Source organism: Diuraphis noxia, unplaced genomic scaffold, assembly GCF_037042655.1.
Source record: "Diuraphis noxia isolate RWA-SAM2 unplaced genomic scaffold, SU_Dnox_SAM2 contig0001, whole genome shotgun sequence".
In the NCBI taxonomy this organism is placed as follows: domain Eukaryota; kingdom Metazoa; phylum Arthropoda; class Insecta; order Hemiptera; family Aphididae; genus Diuraphis; species Diuraphis noxia.
In genome coordinates, this window is record NW_028301711.1 from 98,673,140 (window position 1) to 98,696,580 (window position 23,441).

A 23,441-nucleotide genomic window follows, 5' to 3' on the forward strand; every position below is an offset into this window, starting at 1 on the left:
CTGTACGGATGCCTCATATGGTCGCTCCGCAACCGAGGGCAGTCGGTGTTGTGCGTCGCATTCACCGGGATCGCGGCGTCTCTCATGGATGGTGGCATGACCGTGCACTCGACGTTCGGATTGCCTTCGGTACTCTGACCGACGACTCCACATCGACCATCACCATGCAGTCCGAGCGAGCGCACAGGATACGCAACGCGGCGCCAATGTCCCCAGGACTGCAACTGACTGTGGTAGATCGGCTGCTCAGGGACGTCATGAGATCAGAATTACCTTTCGGTGGTAAGCCCATGTTGTTCGCAGGTGACTTCAGACAGATATTGCCCGTAGTCCGATGAGGATCGAGAGGTGACATCGTCATGTCTTCGATCAAACACAACAGTCTATGGGGCGGTATGGAACGCTTCAACCTGGTGCGCAACATGCGCGCCGACAACGACGTGCAATTTGCGACTTGGTTACTTCGGCTCGGAAACGGTCAACTGCCCGCGGTCGACGGGGTTCGGGACACCGTGCTAATCCCTCAAGATATGGTATGTGACGTTGCCGATTTAATTGATTTTGTCTATCCGCAGTAAATGTCTTTGGCCAACGTCGACGACTTTGCTCGGAGAATTGTTCTGTGTCCCAGGAACGACGATTGTAGAGATGTCAACAGGGACGTGCTGCGACGCGTCGACGGCGTTCAGAGGAGCTACACCGCCATCGACACTGTGGTCGTCGACGATCCAGACGAAGTGGCCAATTTCCCCACAGAGTTCCTCAACAGTTTGGAACCAGACGGCTTGCCGCCGTACCGGCTGACGTTGAAAGTGGGTTCAATTGTTATGTTGCTCAGAAATCTAGATCCAAAGAGACGACTGTGCAACGGTACGAGGTTGATGGTCACCGAACTGCGTCATCATAACTTTAAAGCCAGGGTTTTGAGCGGTGACGCACAGGAAGATATCATCGTGCCAGCGATACCGCTCACGTCCAGTAGCGAAGACCTGCCCATCATAATGCGGCGTGTTCAATTCAGGTTGTCTTTCGCCATGACCAGGGCTCGGAAGTTGTGGCACTAAAAATGGTAATTTTTAGCTCCTTAATAAGCACTAAAAAACTCCAAAATATGCGCTATAAATAGCATGAAAAATCAAAAAATATGCATTTAACTTGAAAAAATTATAATTGTTGTTGTTTTCTTTGTGTTTGTTCTTTACATCGATTAATGCCCTTGAGATGTTTGTCAGTTTTTAAATGTTGAGACACGTTATATTTTTTATCAGAATTTACTTTTGTTTCACAAATTTTACAAAATAAAATACTCGAATCAATTTTAAAAATATCGGAACCGAATTCATCAACATAAAAACGAAGGCGATTTAATAATGTTTTTTTTTCTTTAGGCATTTTTAATTGATATTAAAATACGTATCTAGATTTACGATTTATTTCACGACGACAAGGTTCGACAACGGCGGAATCGGGAGTACTAAAATTAAAACTATAAAGGATAAAGTATATACCATACAGACATATCTGTAATCGTATTTAATTGTTTTGATAATCTATTGCAATGATACAATAAGGGAATAACACTGACGTCACGAACTATTAATACATCGGACCGTCGATGAATTGTAGAACGGTAAAAACATGAAATATTATTCGCTTTATTTCCAATAATTTGAATATTTTTAAAAATATAACCAAATAAAATCGTTATTTTCAACTAAATGTGGTTATTTTCCAAATTATCTGATAATATAACCAAAAATAGCACTAAAAACCTTAAAATGGCAAAATAGCAATAAAAATCATAAATATGCAAAAAATGGCAAAATAAAATTTCGTGTATGACATCAGATAAGTGTGAAACATATTTGTATCTTACTTTGGGTGTTCTAGGACAAACCAAAAAAAATATGCATTTGCCACAACTTCCGAGCCCTGGCCATGACTATCAATAAGTCACAGGGTCAGACGTTTGATCGAGTGGGTTTGCTACTGCCGTCGCCCGTGTTCACGCATGGGCAACTGTACGTAGCTTTTTCGAGAGTGAGAAACGCACAATCACTGAGAGTAGGCATGTACGGTGATGACGGTCGATTCGTCACCAAGAATATCGTGTACAGGGAAGTATTATAAGTAATATAAGTTTATTTGTAGATTCCTCTACGGGCCTGTGTGACCCTCAACTTTCAAAGAAAATCTCCTACAGCTTTATGTGACATCTACGGGTCTGTGTGACCCCCAAGGATCAAGGAAAACCATCTACGAGCCTGTGTGACCCCCCAAGGACCGAGGAAAACCATCTACGGGCCTGTGTGACTCCCCAAGGACCGAGGAAAACTATCTACGGGCCTGTGTGACCCCCAAGGATCAAGGAAAACCATCTACGGTTTTATGTTTCGTTTATAGGCATGTGTGACCCCCAAGGATCAAGGAAAACCATCTACGGTTTTATGTTTCGTTTATAGGCATGTGTGACCCCCAAGGATCAAGGAAAATCTCTGCGGAGTCTGTGTGTGGAGAGAAAGTTTGACAACCTTCACGTGGTCTCTCTGGATGCGAATACTCAAAGGTGTATTCATAACTAATGTCAAACAGTTAGTAAAGATTTAAAGAAAAACATAATATTTATCATTATAAGTGTAATATATAATATATATATTGTATCCTATAGTGTGGTACCACACTGTGATATGTAATATTTAATTTGAATTTGTTTAAACTTAGTAATTATTCACAACCTCATACATTTTTGTTTGTATTTAACTACCCATAACACATTATACGTTTAATACTTAAAAATTAGGCATATTATTGTTTGTAATATGTTAATAACTCTTAAACACAATTTAATCCTATAATATGTAACATTTTATTTGAATCATCGCTGTGAATGTGTGTTTATAACTTTGTAATGTTTAGTTAACAATATTAACTAACTTTTTATTTTGTTCTTTTGTTTGTATTTAACTGCCTAAAGCATACAATTATTAAAACGGTCTGTATGAATAACTTGTAATATTTTAGAAAAATAATAATAATAGCTCATACAGACATACAGTCTTACCACTGTTTCGTATACACGCTTAATGCATAATATAATTTATTATTATTGCTGTATGAATAACTTAAACACAATTTGTTAAATATTAATTTTTTTCTTAGTATTATTAATTAACTAAGACACACAATAAGAAATCAATAATAGCATAATAAACAAAAAAAAGTGATTTGTACATAGTATTAATAACTCACAAACAGCTTTTATCACTGTTGTATCATTTAGTGTGGTATTATGTAGCATTTTATTATGTGTTTGTGTTTAATTTGTTTATTCTCTGTAATCTTTAATTCGCAATATTCTCAACCTTGTGACCTACTACCTTTTTGTTTTGTTCTTTTGTTTGTATTTAACTGCCTTAAATTAAAATTGAATATCATTGTACTATTATGTTAACTGCCTATAATATATTAAATAATATTGTTAAATATGTTACGTTTGATTTATACTTTTTAACTTTTATACTTTTAAATTGATAGTAATATGTGTTGTTGGTATTTAATTACCTGTTTTAGCTTAGCGCAATTAGCTACTCTTAGCACAATTTAATATGAAATATCCTATAGTATGTAACATATTAATTATTCTAAAACAACATTTTTGTTCATTACGTTGTGCTGTTAATTATTTGTTATTATTATATTATTATACTTTGTAAAGTTTAGTTAAAACCATAGGTTGTAAGTGCACTCTTGACTTATCTTGTTGTTTGTATTTCACTAACTATTATTTTTATGCAATAAATATATCTAAAAATGGCATAGACTATATTTATTTATTATTTTATTAGTTGTTAAAATATTGGTTTCGATCCAACCACATTAAAATTTCACGCCTATCACATAGCCAACATAATTTATACCACAACAGTGTGTACACAACCATGACTATAACTATCATAATAAAAAAAAAAAACAAGATAGATGTAAAAAAAAGAAGTTTTTATTCATCTGAAAAACATAAAATAAATTCAATACTGTTATAATTATGTCATTAAAAGAAATTCTCCAATTGCCAACTTACACTGTTTTTTCCGTGGCAGACACAAACTCGTCCATCACACTGTTCAGCTGCATATCAATTAACATCTGCAAATAATATAGTTCGTTGAAATAGCATTTTATTATAAAAAAGTTACAATAACAGTAAAACAATGAAAAAAAGCATGGCGTTTAAAGGAATTATCTGATTGGCAACTTACAATGGTCCTTCCACAACCCGAAGCGGGGAGATGGAGTTTCATTCAGTTCCTACAATTCATATAGGATTAAGATTTAATTAAGGCTAAATAAGAATATTTTTGATAAACTTACGGAAGATGGCTCGGCGTCGGTGTCCACCGTGGTTCCCGAGGCCACGGTGGTATCATTTGCAACGGGTGTCGGTTGACGGGGGGCGTCATCGCCGGCAATCGACCCCGATCCGACCGACTGTGGTGCGGTCCACGTGTCCGCGACGACGAACTACGGGGCGGCCGAACGACGAGGGTTGAACGGCGTTGCGGTGACCGCCGTCGCGGCTCACGGCCTTTACCAGGCCTGGAGTGGGCTAGAAATATAAGAAAGAATAAACATGATTTTAATTTTTAATGAATATAAACTCACCGCGAAAATCGCCAACCACGTGGCCATATTTGTGGCAACGGTAGCATCCTGAAACACGAGGTAGACGTTAGTTATTAGTGAACATTTATATCATGTAATAAGTAATCTACTTACTTCGTTTTACATCCTTGCTGCGGTCAGCAGTGGTGATTGCGGCAGGAATTGCCGCATCCACTGAATGGCCGAAGTGCAACGTGTGCAGAGACGCAACGTTTAACGTATAATTCTGCACCGTCACACTTTGGCCATTTATTGCTACGCCACCAGTGTTGGTGATTTTCTCCATTCTAAAATGAAAACGAAATCATACACAGAAAAGAAATAATTCCCTGACATCCTTTAAAAATAATTTATCAATACCGTGCACCCGGTGATTATAATATTGAAATTTAAGTTTAAACTTATTATTCGACGTATCACGACTCGCGAGGTACTTTTTACATTTGGTTAGCAAAAGATATTTCGTATTATTTGTGTAATGGTACGTCGTACGTGGTATATGATGAAATATTTTTTATTTTATTTAACAGAAAGCATGTGGTGCGCACAAAACACTTATGTTATTGTTATTATATTCACCGATAAATACGATGTGCGGCGAACGTAGAAAAAACAGTTAATTAAGAGCGAAGAATATAATATATTATAATATATGTGTACTTACCATAGACATAATAGAATGGACTGCGTTTAGAGAGAGATAACTTAAGCCAACATTGTGCAAAAGAGAAAACCATACATTTGTGGGCATTCTTGGAGAAATTGGTAAAAACATTTTTACGCCATGAACAAAATAATGATAACAGAATTTTATTCTCATAATCTTATCAACATACCAAAATTGAAAATAATATTAGACTAACTAGACATCTTGTCATCTTGAGGACTTGAGATTCTACTAATTCTAGTTTTCTGCAATTTATAAAAAGAAACTAAAAAACAAAATTACAACAATGGTTAATACTTGTTGTGTGTATGGATGTAAAAGCCGAGCTTTAAAAGGAGGTCCAAGATTTCACAGGTATCCAAGATATTTGTAGTCGCATTAAAAAATAAGATTATTGAATCATTGAGGTCTATAATTTTAAACAATTTCTGTTTATAATGGATTTTGTGTAAGGTCTCCCCAAATAATTGTTTGCTTCATGGTCTTTAGTATCTAGTAACGGCACTGCTACAAATATCATTATAAGAGACAAAAATTAGAAAAATAATTTTATTTAGGTATTTTAAAATGTATTTACTTAATTTCATAGATTTCCCAAGGATGCTGTTAATCTTAATAAGTGGATTAACACTATACAAAATTTTGATCTTGAGTTTAAGTATAAATCTGCAAGCAGTGTTATATGTAGTAATCATTTTGTACAAACAGATTATACTTTAAACATTGCTGGCACTAAGCAAACTTTAAAACAAACATCAGTACCTAGTATTTTTCCAGCCTGTGTTACTCTTGGCATTGATTTGAATGCAGATGATGTATCTGAACCACAATTGATGATTTCTGCCATTTCTGATAATTCATGTAATTTTGATAATTTAATAAAATTATTAAAAATAATTGATATTTTAAAAATAATTTTGCATATATTTTTGTAGCTGGTACTGCTTCGATGGCTGCTATGAATGATATTGATGTCATACATTCAAATGTAGATAGTACAGTTGAAAAAAGTGTAAGCTGTCCAATTTCTGAAAATGAATGTAAGTTCATTAATTCTATATTGTTTTTTTTTATTTTATATAGTTATTATAAATAATATACCTATAGTAATTAAAAAACTTATTTTGCTTTTTATTTTTAGCTGGAACTTCTTTCATGACTTCTATGGACGATATCAAAGTTATTGATTCAAATTTAGATGATGTAGTTAATCAAGACTTACCATTGACACCTGTTAAAAGATCATGGTAGTTAATATTATAATAGTCTGAAATGTAGTATTCTATAAGATCAAATAAATAGTTTACTTTCAATTTTGTTTTAGTAAAAGAAAATGTTTTTTCGGGGATTTCAAATCAGAATCTGAAATAACAACTCCAAAAAGCCGAAGAAAATATTGGATTTCTAGCCAAAATAAAGTTAGAATACTAAAAAAGAAAAATAAAAAATTGAGGAATAACAACTTATACTTAAAGAATAAAATCAAAAATCTACAGGAGTTAATTGAGCATTTGAAAGATAAAAATAAAATATCAGATAATTGCTTTACAATGCTTAAAGTGAGTTCTTAAGATTGTTTATAAAGTGTGTTCACGGAAACCAGGAACACTTTATCACTCATTACCTTGTAAATACTTTTCAATTTTGTTTATTGGACATTCCTTTTGACAACCATGATACAAATTAGGTACTAGGTAACATGAACTTTTAGAAAAAACCTATATCATTGATCATTTGTAATTAAACTAATCATTGCATGTTCGAGCTAGTACTTGCAATGTCCCATAAACAGAATTAAAAAATATTTACAGGGTAATGAGTGATAGTATTCCCTGTTTCCGTAAACACACTTTATAGAGTGATTCACTTAGCATGCTCACTCCCTTTTCTTCTTTAATAATACAGAGTGATCCATTTAAGTGGGTAAACTAATTATCTCGAAAAGTATTAATACTTAAACATATAATTTTTGAATTTTTTTTACTACTGTTTAATGTTATATTTTAAGAATACTCATCGCTCAAATTATCAAACGAAGAAAACAATAATAATATAAAAATAAAAATCTATTATATTATTATACTACATTATTTTACATTAAATATAAATACAATATTCTACTTGAGTCTGGTTTTGTTTATTTATTTTTAGGAAACAGTTCCTAATGTAGAGTTTCAATTTTTAATGAGACAATTGAAAATGAAAACTTCAAGAACTATTCCTCCAGAAATTCGTTCATTTGCCTTGACATTAAATTTTTATTCTCCTGCAGCCTACGAGTATGTACGTAAAACATTTAAAATCTTGCCTCATCCAAGTACATTAAGAGGTTGGTATTCTTCAGTTGATGGAACACCTGGCTTCACTGCTGAGTCTTTAAATGCTATAAAAATTAAGGTCGACCAATTAGAAAAAATCAAAGGGAAAAAATTAATATGTGCATTATTAATGGATGAGATGTTTATTAAAGAAGATGTACATTTTAATAATAATAGAATTCAAGGGTATGTTAATTTAGGTTTAGGCACAGAAGACTTTGACGGCTTACCAAAGGCGAAAGAAGCTCTAGTATTTATGGTAGTAGCTATAAACTCACGTTGGAAAGTTCCTGTTGCCTATTTCCTCACCAATGTCTTCCCAAGAAAAGGCAAATTTAGTTAATATGTGTTTTACCAAAATTAATGATACTGGTGCTTCTACTAGAACATTAACGTTTGATGGAACTGCTGCAAACTTTTCAATGGCCCGATGTTTAGGTGCAAATCTTTCAGCTGATTCCGATTCCACATTCTTCAAACATCCAGTCACCAATGAGTACACCAATGTACATATATTCTTAGATGCAGCGCATATGCTGAAGCTTTGTAGGAATACTCTTGGAGACTGGAAACAGTTATATGATGAAAATGGAAACACAATAAAATGGCAATACTTTGAAAAACTTGTAGCAATACAAGATGGTATTGGGCTCCATTTTGCTACAAAAATTAGGAAAAGACTCATAAATTATTTTAAAGAAAAGATGAAGGTGAGGTTAGCTGCACAGACATTCAGCCAGAGTGTTGCTGATGCAATGATATATTGTAAAAACAATCTAAAACTTACAGATTTTAAAAACTGTGATTCAACTATTACTTTCTGCACCAATATCAACAAAATTTTTGATTTTTTAAATACTCCTCGAAATCACTTAAGTAAGGCAGAACATAAAAAACCATTAAAGATTTCCAATAACATTAATATTCAACACTTTATACAATCATCAATATCTTACTTAAAAAATCTGAAGTGTAATCCTGTTAAACAAAATAAATTAATTCTTTTGGTTGAGTCTTCACATAAGACAGGGTTTGTTGGACTAATAGTTTGTTTAAAAAGTATATCAAACATCTTAAATCAGGCAGATATGTTTGAAGATGGTCTCTTAGAATACTTGCTTACTTATAAACTCTCACAAGACCACTTGGAAATATTTTTCTCAGCAGTGAGGTCTAGAGGCGGATTTTCTAACAATCCCACTGCTGCTCAATTCGAAGCCGCTTACAAACGATTGTTAATACATACAGAAATCATGACTTGCTCTGAAGGTGCTAATTGTATGAATATAGATCTAACACCAATTCTGTCAATTGGTTCATCCAAGAAAGCACAAAAACCTAATTCATTTATTGACATACTTTGTTATGAAGATGGTGAAAGTGATGTAGATGATAATTTTACTGACATACAAAACAGTCTTAAAAATGTCTTAAATAATTTTGATGTTGACAAAATTGATATGTGTGTCAAGGATATAGTGGTATATATAGCCGGCTTTGTAGTGAAAAAACTAAAAAATAAAATAACTTGTAAAGAATGTATAAAAGCACTTTTGGGTGATTCATCAAAAAGTTTTTTGTTGAATATAAAAAACCAAGGCGGCCTAGTTAAACCTTCAACAGATGTTGTAAAACTATGTAGACTATCTGAAACTATTTTTAAATGCCATTAAAATGAAATTAAATGTAAGAAAGATATCATTTCTTATTTAACAGTAAAAGCTTCATCTAAAATTCAAATATCTACCTTATTTTCTAGTCTTTTTGTTCATATACTTGATCAGTCACCCTTAGACAATCATCTTTTACAAATAGTTGCTTTAATTTTTAAAACATATTTCACATTGCGCTTGCATCATCACAATAAAACTCTTAGTCAACCTGCTGAAAGAATTCGATCTCATCTAACTAAAACAATTCACTTCAAAGGTCAGTAAGAAATTATTATTATGTAACTACCTAGTTATTTTCTCAAATTAAGTTTGATTTATTTAAGTTTTTAATGTTTTGTGATTAATATGATAATATTATATTATAGTTGTTTATACCTAATGGGTTATTTTGAATAATATGTTGAGTATTATGTTCTATTAAGTTTGGTCGTTTGGATTATTTAAGTTTGTATAATAATATTATTATTATGTTGCTTGTTTTTTTGTATTGCTTATGTAATCCACATAGGGTGAATGTTTATATAAAATTAAAAAAAGGGAATATAAATAAGAAACTATTAAATTGTTATTTATTCTTCTAATTTAATTCATAGATATTAAAGATAATATATCTATATCTTTTGTTTAACCATCCCTATTTCTTTACCTATTTTTAATCGACGACTAATTGCCGCGTACGAGCAGTTGTTGTTTTCGCAAGTTGTGAAACGTTCAAACGTGACGATTGGCGATTGCCTATATTTTACCTATAATCACAATGTCTATACTGCTACCATAAAAAAGATAATACAGGTACGTCAACGTCAGTACGACCATAGGCACGAATTGGGCCGGCGGGACACTGGGAGTTTTGCGTGATGCCGTAATTGCGTCTATAATAATTAATATTATAATACTATTGTAGGAATTATGAGTTCAGTTAGGGCATAAAGTGTAGACTGCCTAATAATCTAATGTTCATAGTATATTAGTATCTACTATCTATTATAGTATTATGTGTTTATATCTAATTAGGGCCATTTTAAATATTTCCGCTTTACTGTTTACTCCATGAAATTTCATTTTTATTCTATGAATGCCCACAAATCTGAGTCTATCTCTCTCGCTCAACGTCGGCTGAATGATATGTGTGTTGTGAACATAGGAAAGCGCAGTCCATTCTATTATGTCTATGGTACTTACGTATCCTTTTCACGACGAATACACACATTTGTGTAGGTTAGCGAATGCCTAATTAAAAACTAATCTAAAATCATACAGTGATCAGTTTTAAAACGATCCTACACAAATGTGCAGGTTTTTTCGGAACCTCTAAAAACCTGGATCTTTTTTTATAATTTTTACAACTTTTTATTGTTAAAATGAAATCTGTATACAAACATGATTACGTTTTCAATAAAAACATAATTTTAAACCATTTTAAAATCTTAAAAATAAACCTACACATTTGTGTAGGTTCGTAGTTTAATATTGCAATTAATTACTACTCATATTTATCGTAAAAAGTTAAAGTTAATTTTATTTGAAATATATTTAATCACATATTTTATGAAATATCTTTTATTCTTCTTTTTAGTAAGACATAAACATGTTAGAACTATTGGAAAAAAAAGTTGTATAATAATAATAATAATAATTTATTTTATATGAAACATTCTAAAACAGTTGTTTTTAGGAGTAAGACACAAATAAACATTGCATTTGCTACATCTGTTTCTGGTTCTGCTTTTACATCCCTCTCTTCTACAGTTCCGCGCAGTGTTTAAACTGTCAGCTTCTGGCCAGTGATCATACGCATCATAACGCTAAATAAAATAAAACAATAATAATAACATTTTTAATAAGACAATATAAATTTAAATATTTCACCTTTTTTTCTGTTGGAATAGGTGCTCTAAAATTTTGAACTTTGTTTGGAGGTTCTTCATTTGCATAGACAGGATTATCATCTTCATTTGGTCGTTTGTTGTTTAATGGTGTTGAAAGCCATTCTTTAGCGATATTGATTTTGAACTCCATTAAATCTTTTATGTTTTTTTGGGGAATTTGCATTTTAGTTGCGTCTTCTTTGTACTCCATCCAAGCATTAACTATTGCTAAGTCTCTGAAGTGTATTGCAACTTTTAACGTCCACTTCTTAGATTTAAACCATGTGCGGTAAGCTTCCATTTGTTGATTGCACAAGTCAACGCCGCCCATATTTTTATTATATGATACTACTACTGCAGGACAAGGAACATTTATCACTTTATTTTCGGTTTTACTCCACCTTTTAACTATTTGATGTGGTTCTGCACCTGTTATTGTCGATACCATCGTTACACATTTACTGTCTTTCCATTTAATGGCAGTTAATTTTTGATCAGCTCTTGTGAATTCCTCCCATACACCACGTTCAAATTTTTTGTCATTTGAAAAATGAACATTTTTCAAACGATTCTGCATGATTGTTCCAGTTGCATGAATACCAATTTCATTTAATCGGGTCATCAATGGGACAGTTGTAAAATATCTATCAAAATATAGTACTGATTCTTTGGGTATTGTTTTCGATAAATGTAGAACAACAGCGGGTCCTAACCCAAGAGAGCGGTCTTCAAAAGGAGTTTCAGCTCCTTGATATAGTTCAAAATCGAGTACCATTCCTGTGGTGGTCGTGATCACAAAATTTTTAAGTCCAACGGGACGTGGTTTATTTTTTACGAATTGCCGATAAGGGCACCTGCCAGTAAAAGGTACCATCTGTTCGTCTATAGAATATAAACCAATGGATCGAGGTATATTTCTACACGCATTTCGAACAAATTCGATCAACGGTTGAACTTTCCAAAATTTACTTTTGTTGTTTGGAGGACGGTTATTTACGTCAACAAAATGTAAATGTGTGCGTATAGCTAGAAACCTATCTCTAGTGATTGCAGAAGATATGAGATCCAAAGCGATACCTCTCTGCCAGTACATAAAAAATCGAGGATATTTAATAATTCCCATCAATGCCTATTGCCTGTGCACCATAAAATACTTTTATTTCACTGGCAGTGGCCCTGAATTCTTTCCCCTTAGTACTAAATGCATACATGTTAGTATATAGCGCAGCTTCTTCGAAATGTAAATCTGGTAAATATTTTTCTACATAACTAATAGGTGAGCCTAATTCAATACGATACTGAAGGCCATTAAATTCGGGTAGTGGTACACCCAGAAAAGGCATTTGGCTCCATCCAATATTTGATGTTGATTGTGTACTAGTTTGAGTTGGTACTTCTGTATCATTAGTATTTACACTGACATCCAAATTATTTTTATAATTACCTTCGTTATTGGTTAATGTATGTTGGTCTTCATCAGAATCTGATCCAGATAGATCCGATTGACCTGCATTTCTTTTAGGCAAAGGTTGCCACGTTGTGTCAATATCTGAATCATCACCACTAAAATCGTCTATTTCCGATTCTTCATTTAAAGCTGTTAAAATATCAGTTGCATTCAGCTTTGCACGACGCATTTTAACGCAAATATAAAACAAAATGCAAAGACACGAAAATGAATACCAACCTACACAATTGTGTAGGTTAACTTAAGCCGTCCGAACCGAAGGAACTAATAACGATAACTGTGTTTATTCTAAATTATAAGAATCGTCAAAGTGTACGAAAAATATTATGTAATCATTCCAACACAAATAACCGTTGGTAAATGATATTTTAATGTAATGAGGAATGGTATTGAATAGGCCAGACGAAAATTCCAAACAAATGGTTATTTTTAGAAATATTATATTCGTTAATTTTTGTATAGATAAGGAATAACCTGCACAATCGTGTGGTTAAGGTTTAAACGTTCTATCTGAATTATTTTAGTCTACATAATTTTAAGAAACCAACCACACATTTGTGTAGGTTCGTTAATACCTATTACTAAAATCAATTAATCAATCAGGACTGAAGATAGTATAGATTTACATACACAATTGTGTGTGCTAGTTGTATAACATATTAAAACAAAAATTAACGCTCGTCGTGAAAGGGGTATATCTCAAGACGGTGAACGACGGGGAACACTAACAAAATGACACAAGTTGAACACAAATGTCGGAAAAGTGACATGTAAAATAATCAAATAACAGTTAATTGTTTAAGAACGATTTATTTACAACGACAATAACAAGAGTTACAACGCAGGTAACCCATGCGGGTAACGGAATGGACAAAAATTACAGTGTGGCTAATTATTTAAAATGTTTATGATATCTTTATTATTCATTCGAATACAAAATACAAATCTGAACATAGATTGAATATTTTCATATGTGGCCCACCACCGGTCGACTTTTGATGCCCGACTCTCAAATGAGTTAATACAAGCTCGAACACGGTTTTCAAATATTCCCGCCTTCGTTGGATTACCACGATATCGTTAGGCCTTATCAAAAATCCTTTATTCTAAATTCTAAACGTTTATTACTCTCCGAAATCGGTTACTTGCTAGACATTTAAATACGGCTTTCAGATTTACGCTTTTTGTTTCGACATTCATAACAGCACAAGACTGGACCGTATCAACTATTAAATTCGAATTTCAAATTTCCCGCTTTCGAAACGATACCTCCACGCCTTATCAGAAATCGTTATCACCTGCTACGACTTTTGAGTCGTTTGAAATCGTTTATACTCATACTCATATCGTCTACCAATTACCATTATGGTAGGTAGTGCAACATTACAGGCGCTATGACGTACATAATTCTAACCATATTATAGTCTCCGAAATCGGTATTCACTTGACGTGACTGACTTGCTAGACATTTAAATACGGCATTCGACTTTACGCTTTTTGTTTCGACATTCATAACAGCACAAGACTGGACCGTATCGACTGTTAAACTGGAATTTCAAATTTGCCGCTTTCGAAACGATACCTCCACGCCTTATCATAAATCGTTATCACCTGCTACGACTTTTGAGTATTGACCGGCGAGTACAGTAAATATTTTAATAATTCCAACGACTCTGTCTCCACCATCGATACCCACTTTTCACCGACCAAGGGGGTCTGGGGGTATATTACTATGGCATGTGTACAGGATTTTATAGTGTACTCATTTGGTGAGCAATGACAATAACAATTATTCTTAATTTATTCTCTGCCAAAACACATCAGACATTGCAATGTATTCGCATTCGTCTGTCGGTTTCATTTCGTTTTTATTTGTACTTTTTAACATTTATCCTTTAATTTGTATTGTGACGGTGTGGCTGATTTATTGACTAATTATGGTATTGAGATATTGTATATGATACAGCATTAAACCTTACAGTTTTGAACGTTTCATGCGGGGCCCACTAAAAGGTCTACTTTTGATTACCAACTCCCTAACGAATCGATAGATGCTTGAACACGATTTTCAAATATTGTCGCTTTCGATGGATTACCACCTCACCGGTGGGCCTCATCAAAAACCCTTTATCATTAATCCACATATCGCGACGTCAATCGTATTGCCTACTCATATCGTCTAGCAGTATGGTAGGACGTAGTGCGACGTTACAGGCGCTATGTACATAATTCTAACGATATACTCTCCGAAATCGGTATTCACTTGACGTGACTGACTTGATAGACATTTAAATACGGCTTTCGGCTTTACGCTTTTCGTTTCGACATTCATAACAGCACAAGACTGGACCGTATCGACTATTAAACTGGGATTTCAAATTTGACGCTTTCGAAACGATACCTCCATGCCTCATCATAAATCGTTATCACCTGGTACGACTTTTGATTATCGACCGGCGAGTACAGCAATGATTTTAATAATTCCAACGACTCTACGTCCACCATCGGTAGCCACTTTCCACCGACCAAGGGGGTCTGGAGGTCTCCCCCATCTAGCACGGAGGGCTAGTCTTATATAATAAAACGTGAATCCCTATATATATCGCTCTAAGCAACCCATGGAAGAATTCCGTTTTTCTTCCATGGGTTCCCTAAGACCGGCCAATCGCATTACTTCCTCGCGGTGGCAGCCGAGCTATCACGATTTTTCAGTTATCGTATACTTATCAGTCATAGATATCGTGTTTTAGATTTTTCGAAACGTTTTACGCTTATTTTTTCGACTTTTTACGCGAATTTTCGAATTTTCGACCTTTTTCCGTCGCCGTTCGTACCATTTTCGCTTCGTCCGTTTCTTTCGCCATCCGTCAGCGTACGGGTTTCGCTCGAAATCGGTTAGCACGCTTCGCCGTCGCATTCCGTTCCCGAAGCGTCCTCCGTACGTTTTCATCGGGTTTTTCGATCTTTTTTCGATCTGCTTCATATTTAAACGCGCCGTTTGTCCTTTTTTCGCGTCGTTTACTTCTTTTAAAAACCGTGGACGAGCGGTTTGTACGCCGGTTCGGTCCGTACGCTTAGAAATCGCGTTTACAACCGAGTCTACATACTGATACTTATGATGTACTATTTTTTTTTTTTTTGTTACCTATTCAATAAATATTGCTTTTGACAGTTTGAAGTACGTGTTGTTTTGTCCTTGGTACCCTAAACTCTGTTTAAAATACATATTTCAAGTTCATGTCGACGGTGGATCTTTCAAATATCCCTAGGGACAATACTTTTATTTGTGGTATAATATATTATTGTCGTTAGTGTGTAGGTTAATTGGTGGTCTAGCTAATTAATGTCAAGTAACATGGAAACAAAACTGTTGTTTGTCGGCGTTATGAAAGTGAAGTGTGGTGTACCGTCGTGTGAGGTCTATCTTAGTTGTTAGTGTCAAATGAAGTAACACAGGTGTTGGTTATAGGTATATATATATTATATTATAATTACTGATTTATGAACTTAACACTGGATAAATCAATATTGATATGACTTAAACACTAAAGAACTGAATATTTAAATGAATTACACACTAAAGAAATGAATATTAAAATACTAATATTACGAGAGGATCTGATTGAAACTATACGAGGTTCTGCTATACAAATTATAAGATGCTCTGCCGAGTAACGCGGGTGTCACTCACTCTTTTGACCAGACTCGACTGCCTACCAACAGACGGGGCGCGTTGCAACGGTCCGTCCGAGGCCTTCAGTATGTGCTGACCCAGCCTTTTTGGTCACGTAGACCATCGTGAGAACCCAATCGGTCACACAGTCATTTTATCCTGAGTCAACACATTTGAGCGTTATATATATAAATATATACGTAGTACATACATACATACCTATATACATACACACAGGCATGCATATGCAACATACCCCCAGCGTTAAACTGGAGCAGTCCCTGCGACCTAATTTACTACTTTTACAAATTTCTTAAACTACGGGTTCACCTAGTTATAATACCGCCACATGGTGTCTTTTATACTTAAACTAACTTAATTTTACTTCTAACTTAAAGGCGATACAAAAAGGGTTTTTTTTTTTTAAATTACAAACTTAAAGGTTATCTTGATCGTTATTTGAAAGGTTGTCCGCAATTTCCAGATTATACATTTTTATGATTTTATTCTTAAGCCTTATAGCTACTGCACTTATAAATAATATAGAAAAGGTTATGGATATATAAAGCATGATAATATGGAATTCTATTTTAAAAATAAACAATGGTTCTGTGGGTTTAGGCTTAAGTTCACTCGATTCCATTGCTCTATGAGCTAATGAATTAAAATCCTTAAATATTTTTACATTAGTGAGGTTCTGTGGCAAAACTGAGCAAAAAGTTTCTGTTAACATTGATTTTATATTGTATTTAAGATCTTCCGGTATTATATCAAGCTTAATGTTTCTATTGGATTTAGAGAATGGTACGAGTACAGAACTTTTTGTATGAATTTCACAAGATGAGGAGGTGGTCAACCTACCCACACCTGAGATCTCAACTCTGAATGTATGCGGAGGATCTGTGCACTTAATCGTGCATAAATCTGGTTGAGTATAGTACAACCAAGAGTATGTCTTCGATAATCGGTGCCAAATAGGTGTCTCTAATGTGACTACAGTCTTTCGAATGGGTGTTAAATTTAGTTAATTGAGATAACTCGCATAAGTTGGATCCCGTTCGGTAATGGATCGGTTGCTCACCCTTACAAAGTCTATATGACTCTAACTTACTACATGATTCCCATTGACTTACCCCTAATGAGATAAAGTTTTCGTTATCGTTACTTAATGCTAGGTAGTCGACTTCAGGGGGAATAAGGGCTATGGTATTTTCGCCATATTGGATGGGTAGTGAAATAGGGTGATACATGGTATATTCCTCAACAGATGATAAAGGTATTCCTATAAGAAAAACCAAGTAGTGTTCCCTATGAAGGATTGTTAGGTCAGAGATTGGTAGAAATTCTGTTAGAGATTCTGCTTTAAGTTCTTGTGGCAATGCTGTTCCTACCGGTAAGTTCATCTTAATTTCCCTCAATTCCATGAGAAATTTCTCCAATGAGAACACGCTTGTATGTATTTTGCCATTCATTGCTGAGTTAATTACGGCCATTAAATTTTGGGTTTCGTATGAATACTGATTAAGTAAAATTTCGAAAAGAAACGCCCGTTCTAGTAGCCTTGTTTTAAATTCTATTTTGTCAAGCTTTTGTATGACTACTCTAGTTTGCTCTTCAGGGTTGCTACGCTACCTGGAAAACCTGGAATTGTCAGGGATTTTTTTATTTGTCAGTGAAATTCAGGGAAACTCAGGGAAATAAGGAAAAATTATGGAAAAATATTTATAATATTAAAGCATGGTTTCCGATACATATATAACTATTAAACTATGTATTCCAAACTTTATTCATTATTTAGTTTTATATATTCATACAAAAATTATTTTTAAATTATGTCTGATAGATAATTAATATATTAGGAACAAAAACTTGAATCAATATATCGCGCTATTTCGACGATATTTCATAACATAATAGGTATCAATACTATTGATTCAATAGTATGTTTAATCTGTATAGGCAGTTAATAAAATATAGATAATAAAGACCAATCTTTATCACCCAATATGTAAAATATAAATGTTTAATGTCTTTGATATTCTTCTGTGATAACATTATTTAACCATTTATATCTAATCATTTATTATATTATATATGATAATAATGCTGGCCATTCATTTTCAAAAACGTTAAATATTATATACTACATACTTGTTAAGTTTTTGTCTGTTAAAATATCATTTATTAATTTATATTTTATTTAAATTGTATCTACTATGGCTAAAACGTATTTTCAAAGTAATTGGATTGACAAATATTCTTGGATAAAGGAAGCTGTTGGCAATAAAAATTCTGCGTTTTGCAAACTCTGTCTGAAGTCATTTTCATTAAGCAACATGGGTATTACAGCAATCCTTAGTCATATGAAAGGTAAAAAACACACAACTATTACTAATGCTCAAAAAGAGAGTTATAATGTTAATGATATGTTAACGGCGCCTAACGATGTTAACGCTAATCAATCTACGGTTAAGAATAATTGTACAGTGTCTACCAAAAAACAAAATATTTCTACTTTTCTTGAGCGAGATAATGTTACAAGAGCTGAAATAATATGGGCTTTAAGTTGTATTGAAAATCATTTATCAATGTCGGCTGGTGGGAGATGTGTGGAAATTATGAAATATATGTATCCAGATTCTGAAATTGCTTCAAATATACAACTTCAAAGAGCTAAATTAACCTATGTAATCATTTATGGATTAGGAAAGTATTTTTCTGAGAGTTTAATCTCAGAAGTTCTAGATTCCGATTTTTTTTCTATATCATTTGACGAATCACTTAACAAAATATCTCAAAAAGAACAAATGGATATAATCGTGAGATTTTGGTGCAAGTCATCTAATAAAGTAATTTCTCGTTATTTGACATCATGTTTTTTAGGACACACGACTGCTATTGATTTATTAGAAGCCTTGAAGAGTGCCCTCAAGAATTTTGATCTTAATAAAATGATACATTTATCGATGGATGGGCCTTATGTCAACATTAAAGTTTTAAAGACATTGCAGATGGAATTAGCTAACATGCCTAACATCAATACAGTAATGTTGGACTTGGGTACTTGTGGAATTCACACATTACACAATTCGTTTAAAGTTGCTATGCAGACGAGCAAGTGGGAAATCATTGAGTTTTTAAGAGCTATTTATAATAATTTTAAAAATGTACCTGCTCGCAGATCCGACTATACTAAATGCTCTGGATCATACAAATTCCCTCTCAAGTTTTGTCCAGTAAGATGGCTTCAAAATATACAAGTAGCTGAAAGAGCTGAAGAAATTTTACCAAATTTGGAAAAGTATGTAAATTTTGTTAAAAATACACCTACAGAACCAACTTCTCTAAGTTATAAAATAATGATCAATTGCTTAAATGATAAATTATTAAAACCCAAACTTGCTTTCTTTAAATCATTGGCAAATGAAGTTGAACCTTTTTTACGGAATTATCAATCAGATGCCCCAATGGCTCCATTTTTGTACACCGATTTAAAAACTATTATGGAAACAGTAATGCAAAAATTTATAAAAAAGGAAATTTTTGAATCAACTTCTATCACTAGTATTGATGTTACTGATAAGAATAACATTCGTTTAGCCAAATATATTGACTTGGGCTATACAACTCGTCAAGCTCTAAGGAATACTGAACAGATAAATGATAAAGACATGTTAAAATTCAGACTTGACTGTTCATTGATTTTTCAAAAATTTTGTTCCAAATTACTTGACAAGTCTCCACTAAAGTACCCCATAGTGAGAAGCATTACATTCTGTGATCCTAATATTATTGCAAGTAATTTTAAAATATCTTTACGTCGACTAAAAAATACTTTGGAAATTTTCGTTGACAATAATTTGATCTCTGGTTGTGCAGCTGATAGAGTTGAAAGAGAGTTTATAAAGCTTTTTAATAATTCTCAATTTATTGAACGGTGTAAAAATTATTTAAAGACTGATCGTCTGGATGAATTTTCGACTAACTTGCCAAGTATGTGCAATTTGTCTGTTGAAACAATGCGTTTTCTGAAAACAATTTTCATTTTATTCCATGGGAATGCAGCTGTTGAACGAGGATTCTCTATAAATAAAGAGTGTATATCTGAAAATATGAAGGAAGATTCGTTAATTGGGCAAAGACATGTTTGGTCAGCCATTAATGCTGCTGGTGGTACTAAAGAAGTAAATATATCAAAAACTATGATTCATGCAGTTCGAAATGCTAGATCTTATTACCATGAAGCATTAGAACAAGCAAAAAAAGAAGATCAAGAAAAGCAGAGATTTGCTGAAAACCAAAAAAGAGCTAATGAACAGCTTAAAGAACTCAAAGAAAAAAGACGACGATTACTTGAAAGTGCTATGAAAGAAACTGAAGCTATTGACGAAGAGATGTCAAAACTTCAAAAATAATTTCTTATCATTTTGTATAAAATGTTAAGTTTTTGTTTGATTTCTTATAATAATTAAATGTATTAATGTTATTTAATAATAGTTTATTCAAAAAACTATTCAGTTATTATTTATACAACCTATAAGTTTGAAGTTGTTAAGTTTTTGTTTAATTTCTTATAATAATTAAATGTATTAATGTTATTTAATAATAGTTTATTCAAAAAACTATTCAGTTATTATTTATACAACCTATAAGTTTGAAGTTGTTAAGTTTTTGTTTAATTTCTTATAATAATTAAATGTAGTTTATTAAAAAAAAACTATTCAGTTATTATGTATACAAGTACAACCCATAAGTCTGAGGTTGTTAAGTTTTTGTTTGATTTCTTATAATAATTAAATGTATTTTATATTATATAATAATAGTTAATTAAAAAAACTATTCAGCAACTATTTATACAACCCATAAGTCTGAAGTTGTTAAGTTTTTGTTTGATTTCTTATAATTATTAAATGTATTTTATATTATACAATAATAGTTTATTAAAAAAACTATTCAGTAACTATTTATACAACCCATAAGTCTGAAGTTGTTAAGTTTTGGTTTTATTTCTTACAATAATTAAATGTATTCAAATTGTATTATTTATTATTAATTTAATATTATGTTGTTTATATTCATGCTCTTGTATTATACAATTTTCCTACGATAAATAATAATAAATAAAAAATTAATAATAATAATAATAATTAATCTGTGATTTTTAAAATAAACAAATCTATGTTTCCTATTATCACAACTATAGGTGTTATAAAAAAAAAAAATATACATTTAGTAACTATTTTATAGAAAATGTTCTGGAAAATGACTGGAAAATCAGGGAATTTTGAAATCTAAATTCTGTAGCAACCCTGCTCTTGTAAATACTGAAGATTTTCCTCCAGTTTTTCCTGATGTTCTGTGATCTTCTTTATCTGTTTGTCTGTGTCCACCTGCATGATTCTTATCCTCTCCGAGCTTAGGGTGATGTTCTGATTTCTGCTTGAACTGAGGGCTATTATTTGTTTGAATATGAAATCGGTGTCAATATTTGAATACATGCCATACAAGACTTTCGCCATCCGTTGTACTGTGTGGACCAATCCTCGTCGTATCCTAGCTTCCCCCGTGTATTTATCTCCAATGGAAAGCAGCATATTACGATGACTGGTTTCGATTTCATACAGGTAGGGCAATGTTGCTCTTGAAAATACCTGCACGAATTGTTCGCATGCATTTGATATTTCCGTACTTCCGAACCGCTCTGTCATTTGTCCGCAAATTTTTGCGGTAGCTTCATACAGCGACATTATATCCTGGTATTTATAACCCGGATCTGCGAGGTCGATGTATGATACTAAGTCCCAATTGAGATATGACATCTTCATTGACCCATGGTGCTCGAAATATAAGCCCTGATGATCGTGGTATGACGTGATGTTATAGGCATACGTGGATGACACTAAAGGATATTACGCTTTATGTTCTAAGGCATCAGAGGTGATTATGATTGATTGAGATAAAATTCTGAAACAAGATTTACGTTTTCTTTTCATACTTAATTCTAGTTCCCAATAAAGCTTATATACAGTGTTTTGATCCTTTATTGTAGTTAAGCTGAAAATGAATTTTTTTTCACTTAAGATTATGTTAGTATTTACATTCCCAGATTTATCATGCTATTCACAATGTTCAGTCCGCAAAAACACGAATAAGATATTTGTGTACTGTCACCCTTTTACGTTCTTTTTGTAAGGTTACATTTTCGTTGGCTCTAAGCTCGATTACTTCGTAAGGTCCCAACCACTTGGGGCTGAGTTTCCCTTTTCTTGCACTATTCTTGAGCAGTACATGATCACCTACATGTACAGTGATTTGATTTTGCTTTTGGTCATAATACTCTTTCGTCTTTTGTTTTTGTTCCAACAGACGATCCCTGGCTATTTGATGCGACAGTTGAAGTTTCTGCTTTAACTCCAAATGGTAATCCTCATAATTGTACCGAGGTTCCGGGGGTTTCATGAACGAATTTGGCATGTTTATGGTGCGCCCATACATTAACTCGTATGGCTGCTTTCCAGTGGAACGGTATTCTGATGAGTTAAAAACGAACATAGCATACGGTATGAATGCATCCCAGTTCATTTGATCTTGGTCTATGAAATGCTGAAGGTATTCCCCCAGAGTCCGATGACTCCTTTCCAGGGCTCCGTTAGCCTGTGGGTGATAAGGTGATGTGTTGCATTTTTTTATTTTCAGCAGCTTGCATGTTCCAGCTAATACTCTGCTCAGAAACTCTGTTCCCTGATCACTGACCAATGCTCCCGGAATCCCATGAAGACATACGCATGACGTCACAAAGTGATACGCCACTGTATTAGCCTCGTGTTTAAACATAGGGACGGCCATTGAAAATTTGGTTAGGTCATCCTGCATTGTCAGGATATACGCATTGTTGCTGTCTGTTTTCGGTAGAGGACCGACCACATCGATAAACACCTTTTCGAAAGGTTCCGTCGCTGTAGTACTTATAATCATAGGCTGCCTGATATTCTTGTTACTTGCTTTCTGTATTTGACATGACGGACATTTGGAGACGTACTCTTTTACGTCATCCGCCAATCCTTTCCAGTTGAATCGCGTCTGAATACGCTTCAATGTTTGGTTTATTCCGCGAT

The 23,441-nt window shown here is 33.4% G+C and overlaps 2 protein-coding genes and 1 pseudogene across 2 annotated transcripts; 2 read left to right on the top strand and 1 right to left on the bottom strand.

The window, feature by feature from the left end:
• Positions 1 to 206: 206 nt before the first annotated feature.
• LOC149062705 (ATP-dependent DNA helicase PIF1-like) lies at positions 207 to 1,064 on the top strand (annotated as a pseudogene).
• A 3,014-nt stretch (positions 1,065 to 4,078) lies between these two features.
• Positions 4,079 to 9,055, bottom strand: LOC149062706 (uncharacterized). The gene is made up of 12 exons (XM_089215300.1): positions 7,875 to 9,055; positions 7,448 to 7,709; positions 6,634 to 6,753; positions 6,428 to 6,557; positions 6,089 to 6,354; positions 5,904 to 5,992; positions 5,324 to 5,833; positions 4,774 to 4,946; positions 4,660 to 4,707; positions 4,369 to 4,603; positions 4,257 to 4,305; positions 4,079 to 4,143 (listed from the first exon to the last, which is right to left on the bottom strand). Exons 8-11 carry the CDS (start codon positions 4,943 to 4,945, stop codon positions 4,299 to 4,301), a joined length of 462 nt encoding a protein of 153 aa, XP_089071426.1. The 5' UTR covers position 4,946; positions 5,324 to 5,833; positions 5,904 to 5,992; positions 6,089 to 6,354; positions 6,428 to 6,557; positions 6,634 to 6,753; positions 7,448 to 7,709; positions 7,875 to 9,055; the 3' UTR covers positions 4,079 to 4,143; positions 4,257 to 4,298.
• On the top strand, positions 5,553 to 7,451 carry LOC149062707 (uncharacterized). Its single transcript, XM_089215326.1, has 5 exons — positions 5,553 to 5,680; positions 5,916 to 6,187; positions 6,262 to 6,366; positions 6,468 to 6,573; positions 6,651 to 7,451. Exons 1-5 carry the CDS (start codon positions 5,613 to 5,615, stop codon positions 6,895 to 6,897), a joined length of 798 nt encoding a protein of 265 aa, XP_089071452.1. The 5' UTR covers positions 5,553 to 5,612; the 3' UTR covers positions 6,898 to 7,451.
• Positions 9,056 to 23,441: the final 14,386 nt, after the last annotated feature.